The sequence below is a fragment of the Salmo salar genome, chromosome 09, assembly GCF_965601325.2.
Source record: "Salmo salar chromosome 09, fSalSal1, whole genome shotgun sequence".
Taxonomy (NCBI): Eukaryota; Metazoa; Chordata; class Actinopteri; order Salmoniformes; family Salmonidae; genus Salmo; species Salmo salar.
This window is the reverse complement of record NC_138299.1, coordinates 59,472,904-59,482,105: the sequence shown is the minus strand read 5'-3', so window position 1 is coordinate 59,482,105 and position 9,202 is coordinate 59,472,904. Positions and strand designations below refer to the sequence as shown.

Here is a 9,202-nt window from a genome sequence, read left to right as displayed (position 1 = left end):
AAAAAATCAATGGAAGTATGGAGGTAGTTTTGTGCCTACACAAAAAAAGGGGTTAGATATGGGTCCCAAAAAATATATTTTTTAACTTGCAAAAACACCTTCTCTTCTCCCTGGACATTGAACAGCAACCTACTTCAATAATAGTTCTTCAGGAATCGATGCACAGATATGACACTAGATAGAGCAGGAGAGCTGTTAAGAGAGTAACAGCAGAGACTGCCAGACCTCTGGTACCAGTGTACTCACTGTTTCCTGTAGAAACATAACTGTACGATGGGTTGTTGGTGAGGAAACTCCTTTAATAGGAAATTACTAACAGGTATAATATTACCAAGTTTAAAATGTGAGTTTACAGTTATGCCCACATTTTTCCTCGTCTTTGAAGTGAGAATAACATCACTATGCCATAACATCTCAGATAATATACAGACTATATGCACGGAAAAACAAAATATTTGCATTTGAGGGAGAAGACATGACCCTGAAAAAAATAGTAAAAACAATAACACTGTGATGTCATCTTAGCAAGCCAAAAACACTGTGATGTCATCTTAGCTAGCCAATAACAGAGTCACCAGGAGACTATCGGGTCCGCTGCATCTGAAGGGTGAGGTTCATGCAGACAGACTGCTAACAAGGAGGCTTCACACAAGATAGATACTTCCTAAGATATCCGGTCTGAAACATAGAGATTTCATGGTCTAAACAGCCTGACAGGTTCATTTGATGGCCAGGATGGCATCGTAGGACTTCCCTGTCCGACAGACCTGGACGTTGTGGAAGCCAGCGAAGGAGAGCATGTTAGAGTACTGAGAGGGAGGATGCTCCTTCCCCTCCGTCTGGACCAACATGTTGAGGGAGAAGATCTGAGCCATGACCGGACCTCGACGGTTCTCAAACAGTAGAGCCTCCACTAACAGAACCCCACCACCTAGAGAGAGAGAGAGAGAGAGAGAGAGAGAGAGAGAGAGAGAGAGAGAGAGAGAGAGAGAGAGAGAGAGAGAGAGAGAGAGAGAGAGAGAGAGAGAGAGAGAGAGAGAGAGAGAGAGAGAGAGAGAGAGAGAGAGAGAGAGAGAGAGAGAGAGAGAGAGAGAGAGAGAGAGAGAGAGAGAGAGAGAGAGAGAGAGAGAGAGAGAGAGAGAGAGAGAGAGAGAGAGAGAGAGAACCTTCAGCCCTGAATGGAGGTTGCTGTGTTTACATACAGACCTTTTTGTTTAACATTGCTACCTGCTGTGCATTTTTTTTTGATTGTTGTGCACTCTGTCAACAACTTGTGGTGCCTCCCCCATCTCATGCACAATTGGGAGCCTACTGATATCTGATGTGAATCTGAGGTCTGATGTGAATCTCTGCTTTGTCCCCATTAGTAAATTAAGTAATTTTTGTAGGTGGATCCTTAATTGCAGTTAATTATTGGATGTTTACTTCAGGTTCTTTGAATGCTCAAATTGACTTGTATAAAGAAACTAATCTACCCTCCGCCCCATCACCTAGAGTGGCCTTGGAGGCTCTAAAGGTCTTCCTGAGGGGCCACATAACCCAACATGCCTCACACAAAAAGGAGAGAGCTGCCAAACAAATGGAATGTATGAAGCAGATACAAATCAAATCAAACTTTATCAAATTAAACTTTATTTGTCACATGTGCCGAATACAACATGTGTAGACCTTACTGTGAAATGCTTACTTACAAGCCCTTAACCAACAGTGCAGTTCAAGAGAGTTAAGAAAATATTTACCAAATAAACTAAAATGACAATAACGAGGGTATATACACTGGTACCGCTACCGAGTCAATGTGTGGGGATACAGGTTAGTGGAGGTCATTTGTATATGTAGGTAGGGGTGAAGTGACTATACATAGATAATAAACAGTGTAGCAGCAGTGTAAAAAACGAATGGGGGTGGGGGGATGTCAATGTAAATAGTCCGGTGGCCATTTGATTAATTGTTCAGCAGTCTTATGGCTTAGGGGTAGAAGCTGTTAACCTGTTGGGGCTAGGGGGCAGTATTTGCACGGCTGGATAAAAAAATGTACCCGATTTAATCTGGTTACTAATCCTACCCAGTAACTAGAATATGCATATACTTATTATATATGGATAGAAAACACCCTAAAGTTTCTAAAACTGTTTGAATGGTGTCTGTGAGTATAACAGAACTCATTTGGCAGGCAAAACCCTGAGACATTTTCTGACAGGAAGTGGATACCTGATGTGTTGTATTACCTTTAAACCTATGCCATTGAAAAACACAGGGGCTGAGGAATATTTTGGCACTTCCTATTGCTTCCACTAGATGTCACCAGCCTTTACAAAGTGTTTTGAGTCTTCTGGAGGGAGATCTGACCGAACAAGAGCCATGGAACGATGATGGCCCATTAGACACCTGGCGCGCGAGTTCATGTTGGGTACCCTCGTTCCAATACGTTATAAAAGAGAATGCATTCGTCCACCTTGAATATTATTCATGTTCTGGTTAAAAAAGGCCCTAATGATTTATGCTATACAACGTTTGACATGTTTGAACGAACGTAAATATATTTTTTCCCCTCGTTCATGAAGTGAAGTCCGGCGGGCTTAGATCATGTGCTAACAAGACGGAGATTTTTGGACATAAATGATGAGCTTTTTTGAACAAAACTACATTCGTTATGGACCTGTGATACCTGGAAGTGACATCTGATGAAGAGAATCAAAGGTAATGGATTATTTACATAGTATTTTCGATTTTAGATCTCCCCAACATGACGGCTAGTCTGTATCGCAACGCGTATTTTTCTGGGCGCAGTGCTCAGATTATTGCAAAGTGTGATTTCCCAGTAAGGTTATTTTTAAATCTGGCAAGTTGATTGCGTTCAAGAGATGTAAATCTATAATTCTTTAAATGACAATATAATATTTTACCAATGTTTTCTAATTTTAATTATTTAATTTGTGGTGCTGACTTGAATGCCGGTTATTGGAGGGAAACGATTTCCTGAACATCAACGCCACAGTAAAACGCTGTTTTTGGATATAAATATGAACTTGATAGAACTAAAAATGCATGCATTGTCTAACACAATGTCCTAGGAGTGTCATCTGTTGGAGATTGTAAAAGGTTAGTGCATCATTTTAGCTGATTTATGGTTTTGGTGACGCCTGTCTTTGAATTGGCACAACATTACACACAACTCTTGTAAATGTACTGTCCTAACATACTCTAAATTTATGCTTTCGCCGTAAAACCTTTTTGAAATCGTAAAACGTGGTTAGATTAAGGAGATGTTTATCTTTCAAAGGGTGTAAAATAGTTGTATGTTAGAAAAATGTGTATTTTGACATTTATTTGGATTCAAATTTGCCGCTCTTGAAATGCACCTGCTGTTGATGGAGTGCACCACGGGTGGGACGCTTGCATCCCACCTAGCCCATAGAGGTTAACCTGTTAGGGCTAGGGGGCAGCATTGACACGGCTGGATAAAAAACATACCCGATTTAATCTGGTTACCACTCCTACTCAGTAACTAGAATATGCATATACTTATTACATATGGATAGAAAACACCCTAAATTTTCTAAAACTGTTTGAATGGTGTCTGTGAGTATAACAGAACTCAAATGGCAGGTCAAAACCTGAGAGATTCCTTTACAGGAAGTGGCCTGTCTGACCATTTCTGGAACTTCTTTGCCATCTCTATCATTTACTAAGGATCTCTGCTCTAACGTGACACTTCCCACGTCGTCCATAGGCTCTCAGAGCCCGGGAAAAAAGAGAATGTCGTCATTCCAGCCCCAGGCTGAAACACATTATCGCCTTTCTCAAGTGGCCCATCAAGAGACACTAGCTTATGCGCGTGACCCCGACCGCCCCCGCCTTTGGGATTTTTTCCTCTGTTTGCCGAAAAGGAGATTCCCTGTCGGAATTTTACCGCTTTTCTACGAGAAAAATGACGTAAAAATTGATTTTAAACAGCGGTTGACATGCTTCGACGTACGGCAATTGAATACTTTGAATTTTATTGTCAGGAATTGCGCCAAGCGCGCGACACTTCTTTACTATTTCGGATAGTGTCTGGAACGCACGAACAAAACGCCGCTATTCGGATATAACGATGGATTATTTTGGACCAAACCAACATTTGTTATTGAAGTAGACGTCCTGGGTGTGCATTCTGACGAAGACAACAAAAGGTAATGACATTTTTATAATAGTAAATATGATTATGGTGAGTGCTAAACTTGCCGGATGTCTAAATAGCGAGCCCGTGATGCCTGGGCTATATACTTAGAATATTGCAAAATGTGCTTTCACCAAAAAGCTATTTTAAAATCGGACATATCGAGTGCATAGAGGAGGTCTGTATCTATAATTCTTAAAATAATTGTTATGCTTTTTGTGAACGTTTATCGTGAGTAATTTAGTAAAATGTTAGCGAATTCCCCATAAGTTTGCGGGGGGTATGCTAGTTCTGAACGTCACATGCTAATGTAAAAAGCTGGTTTTTGATATAAATATGAACTTGATTGAACAAAACATGCATGTATTGTATAACATAATGTCCTAGGGTTGTCATCTGATGAAGATCATCAAAGGTGAGTGCTGCATTTAGCTGTCTTCTGGGTTTTGGTGACATTATATGCTGGCTTGAAAAATGGGTGTCTGATTATTTCTGGCTTGGTACTCTGCTGACATAATCTAATGTTTTGCTTTCGTTGTAAAGCCTTTTTGAAATCGGACAGTGTGGTTAGATTAACGAGAGTCTTATCTTTAAATGGCTGTAAAATAGTCATATGTTTGAGAAATTGAAGTAATAGGATTTTGAAGATTTTGAAAATCGCGCCACAGGCTGGCAGTGGATGTTACGTAGGTGGGACGAATTCGTCCCGCCGGTCCCATAGAGGTTAAGGAGCCTTTTGGCCTTACAGTCAGACGATGATCAGCTCCTTTGTCTTGAACACATTAAGGGAGAGGTTGTTGTCCTGGCACCACACTGCCAGTTCTCTGACCTCCTCCCTATAGGCTGTCTCATCGTTGTCGGTGATCAGGCCTATTGTGTCATCAGCAAACTTAATGATGGTGTTGGAGTCGTGTTTGGCCATGCAGTCGTGGGTGAACAGGGAGTAGAAAAGGGGACTAAGCACACACCCCTGAGGGGCCCCAGTATTGAAGATCAGCGTGGCAGACGTGTTGTTGCCTACCTTTTCCACCTGGGGGCGGCCTGTCAGGAAGTCCAGGATCCAGTTGCAGAGGGAGGTGTTTTTTTTCCAGGGTCTTTAGCTTAGTGATGAGCTTTGTGGGCACTATGGTGTTGAATACGGAGCTGTAGTCAATGAACAGCATTCTCACATCGGTGTTCCTTTTGTCCAGGTGGGAAAGGGCAGTGTGGAGTGTGATTGAGATTGTGTCATCTGTGGATCTGTATGCAAATTGGGTACCCGCGAAGATGCTGTTGATGTGAGACATTACATTTACGTCATTTAGCAGACGCTCTTATCCAGAGCGACTTACAAATTGGTGCATTCACCTTATGATATCCAGTGGAACAAGCACTTTACAATAGTACATCTATATATTTGTTTGGGGGGGGGGGGGTTAGAAGGATTACTTTATCCTATCCCAGGTATTCCTTAAAGAGGTGGGGTTTCAGGTGTCTCCGGAAGGTGGTGATTGACTCCGCTGTCCTGGCGTCGTGAGGGAGCTTGTTCCATCATTGGGGCGCCAGAGCAGCGAACAGTTTTGACTGGGCTGAGTGGGAACTGTGCTTCCGCAGAGGTAGGGAGGCGAGCAGGCCAGAGGTGGATGAATGCAGTGCCCTTCTTTGGGTGTAGGGACTGGTCAGAGCCTGAAGGTACAGAGGTGCCGTTCCCCTCACAGCTCCGTAGGCAAGCACCATGGTCTTGTAGCAGATGCGAGCTTCAACTGGAAGCCAGTGGAGTGTGCGGAGGAGCGGGGTGACGTGAGAGAACTTGGGAAGGTTGAACACCAGACGGGCTGCGGCGTTCTGGATGAGTTGTAGGGGTTTAACCACTAACTTTCAAATGACCACCGCCCTCAAGAAGCCAACATATCACTTATTCTCAAAAAGGGAAAATGCCCAGAGTCTTGTTCCTCGTACAGACCCATTTCCCTTCTGAATGTGGATAGAAAATTGCTTTCTAAAATTCTAGCCACAAGATTAGACGACTCACTGCCATTAATTGTGAAAGGAGACCAAACTGGCTTCATTAAGGGCCGTAAGTCATGTAACAATGTCAGACGGCTTCTTAATGTAATTCAAGCCTACCAACGAAGTGCAATGGATGGTCTTGTGCTCTCCCTAGATGCTGAGAAAGCATTTCATCGTGTGGAGTGGTCTTACCTATTCTTTGCTCTGACTAAATTTGGTCTAGGGGACAACTTTATAAAATGGGTGAAAGTTTTATATGATGATCCTCAGGCTGCTGTCCTTACTAATAGGCTACGGTCAAATAGCTTCGCTATACATAGAGGTACCAGACAGGGCTGTCCTTTGTCCCCTCTCCTATTTGCACTCGCTATGGAACCACTGGCCGAGGCCATCAGAGTAACGCCTGCTATACAGGGGCTGCTCATTGGTGATGTTCACAATAAAATAAGCTTGTACGCTGATGATGTCCTGATATTTATCTCTAGTCCCGAGACTTCAATTACATCTCTTGTTAATATTATAGAATTATTCAGCAAATTCTTAGGCTACAAGATTAACTTAACTAAATCAGAGGCTATGCCACTTGGTAAGCTTCATTCTGTACCTAATACTTCTCCCCCCTTTCCTTTTAAATGCTCTCCCTCAGGTTTTACGTATCTGGGTATATTTGTAACTCCTAAATTCCAGCAAATGTACAAAACCAATTTTGTTCCCTTGTTTGATACAATAAGACAGGATCTGGAGCGCTGGAACGCTCTTCCGATTTCATGGTTGGGTAGAATATCCCTCTTGAAAATTAACATTTTACCTAAACTACTTTACCCAATCCAAATGATCCCAGTATTACTATCCAATAAGGTAATAAAGGATGTAAATGGATGGTTAACTTCCTTTATATGGAGTAAACGCAAGCGAAGACTTAAGATGGCAATATTGCAGCTGCCAAGTTCTATGGGTGGCTTGGATCTGCCCAATATCAGGTTCTATAAATGGTGTGCCCACCTATGTTATATTTCTGACTGGATCACAAATGATGACTCCTCTATTTGGTTACACATTGAGACTTCTTTTTCAAAATACCCCTTACAGGATCTTTTATTTTTCAGAAGTTTCAAGTCTGTAAGAGATCACTGCAATAATCCCATTACACTTAACACACTCAAAGTATGGAGGTCAGTTCAATGTTTTTTGGGAAGGTCCAAATTAACCTTTGCTCTTACCCCAATTCTTAACAACCCAGATTTTGGTCCAGGATTGCTGGATGCTGGCTTTAACTTTTGGATTAATAAGGGCATAGGCAGACTAAATGATTTATTTGCTGATAAGATTTTATTGTCATTTGAGCAGATGGTTGAGAAATACCGACTCCCAATGTAGGACCTTTTCCGCATTATATATTATATTTTGAAGAGCACCACCTTAACCTCTATGGGCTAGGTGGGACGCTTGCTTCTCAAACATATGACTATTTTACAGAATTTTAAAGACAAGACTCTCGTTAATCTAACCACACTGTCCGATTTCAAAAAGGCTTTACAACGAAAGCAAAACATTAGATTATGTCAGCAGAGTACCCAGCCAGAAATAATCAGACACCCATTTTTTCAAGCTAGCATATGTCACATAATCCCAAACCACAGCTAAATGTAGCACTAACCTTTGATGATCTTCATCAGATGACAACCCTAGGACATTATGTTATACAATACATGCATGTTTTGTTCAATCAAGTTCATATTTATATCAAAAAACAGCTTTTTACATTAGCATGTGACTAGCATGTGACTAGCATTCCCACCGAACACTGCCGGTGAATTTACTAAATTACTCACGATAAACGTTCACAAAAAGCATAACAATTATTTTAAGAATTATAGATACAGAACTCCTCTATGCACTCGATATGTCCGATTTTAAAATAGCTTTTCGGTGAAAGCACATTTTGCAATATTCTCAGTAGATAGCCCGGCATCACAGGGCTAGCTATTTAGACACCCAGCAAGTTTAGCACTCATCAAAGTCAGATTTACTATAAGAAAAATGTTATTACCTTTGTTGTCTTCGTCAGAATGCACTCCCAGGACTTCTACTTCAATAACAAATGTTGGTTTGGTCCAAAATAATCCATTGTTATATCCAAATAGTGGCGTTTTGTTCGTGCGTTCAAGACACTATCCTAAAGGGTAAATAAGGGTGGCGAGCATGGCGCAATTCGTGACAAAAAAATTCGAAATATTCCATTACCGTACTTCGAAGCATGTCAACCGCTGTTTAAAATCCATTTTTATGCCATTTTTCTCATAAAAAAGCGATAATATTCCGACCGGGAATCTGCGTTTAGGTAAACAGACAAAGGAAAAGAAAGCATTCGGTCGACGCGGGCACGTGCCTAAGCCCATAGTACTCTGAGTGGCCACTTGCCAAAAGCGATAAAGTGTTTCAGCCAGAGCCTGCCTCGATATCGTTCAGCTTTTTCCCGGGCTCTGAGAGCCTATGGAAGCCGTAGGAAGTGTCACGTTATTGCACAGATCCTGAGTCTTCAATAAAAAGAGCCAAGATGAAACACTACATCTCAGACAGGCCACTTCCTGCATGAAATCTTCTCAGGTTTTGGCCTGCCATATGAGTTCTGTTATACTCACAGACACCATTCAAACAGTTTTAGAAAATTTAGGGTGTTTTCTATCCAAAGCCAATAATTATATGCATATTCTAGTTACTGGGCAGGAGTAGTAACCAGATTAAATCGGGTACGTTTTTTATCCGGCTGTGTCAATACTGCCCCCTAGCCCTAACAGGTTAATTGGCAACCCTGATGTGTCTATCATGAAATAATGCTTTTTTTCCCACAAAGGAAAATGTCTGTAGGTTTGTTTTATGATGCTTTAAGGTAATTGTCTGCTGTTGACACACAGAGGGTGAAACAAGTGTGGGAAAAATAATTGTCTGTTACTATTGACGAAGAGATGTGGGAGGACATTTGGAGATATGCAAAAACAATATCTATATGTAATCGTAATAGAGCTATCCAGTTAAGAATAATACACAGAT

The 9,202-nt window shown here is 41.5% G+C and overlaps 1 protein-coding gene across 2 annotated transcripts in view; it reads right to left on the bottom strand.

Moving 5' to 3' along the window:
• Positions 1-278: 278 nt before the first annotated feature.
• asmt2 (acetylserotonin O-methyltransferase 2) overlaps positions 279-9,202 on the bottom strand; it is an 84,746-nt gene continuing 75,822 nt past the window's right edge. For both annotated transcript variants that reach the window (XM_014211603.3, XM_082955834.1), the window contains one exon: positions 279-931. In XM_014211603.3, coding sequence (XP_014067078.2) covers positions 720-931 — 212 coding nt within the window. In that variant the 3' untranslated portion in view covers positions 279-719. The remainder of the gene's footprint in view (positions 932-9,202) is intronic.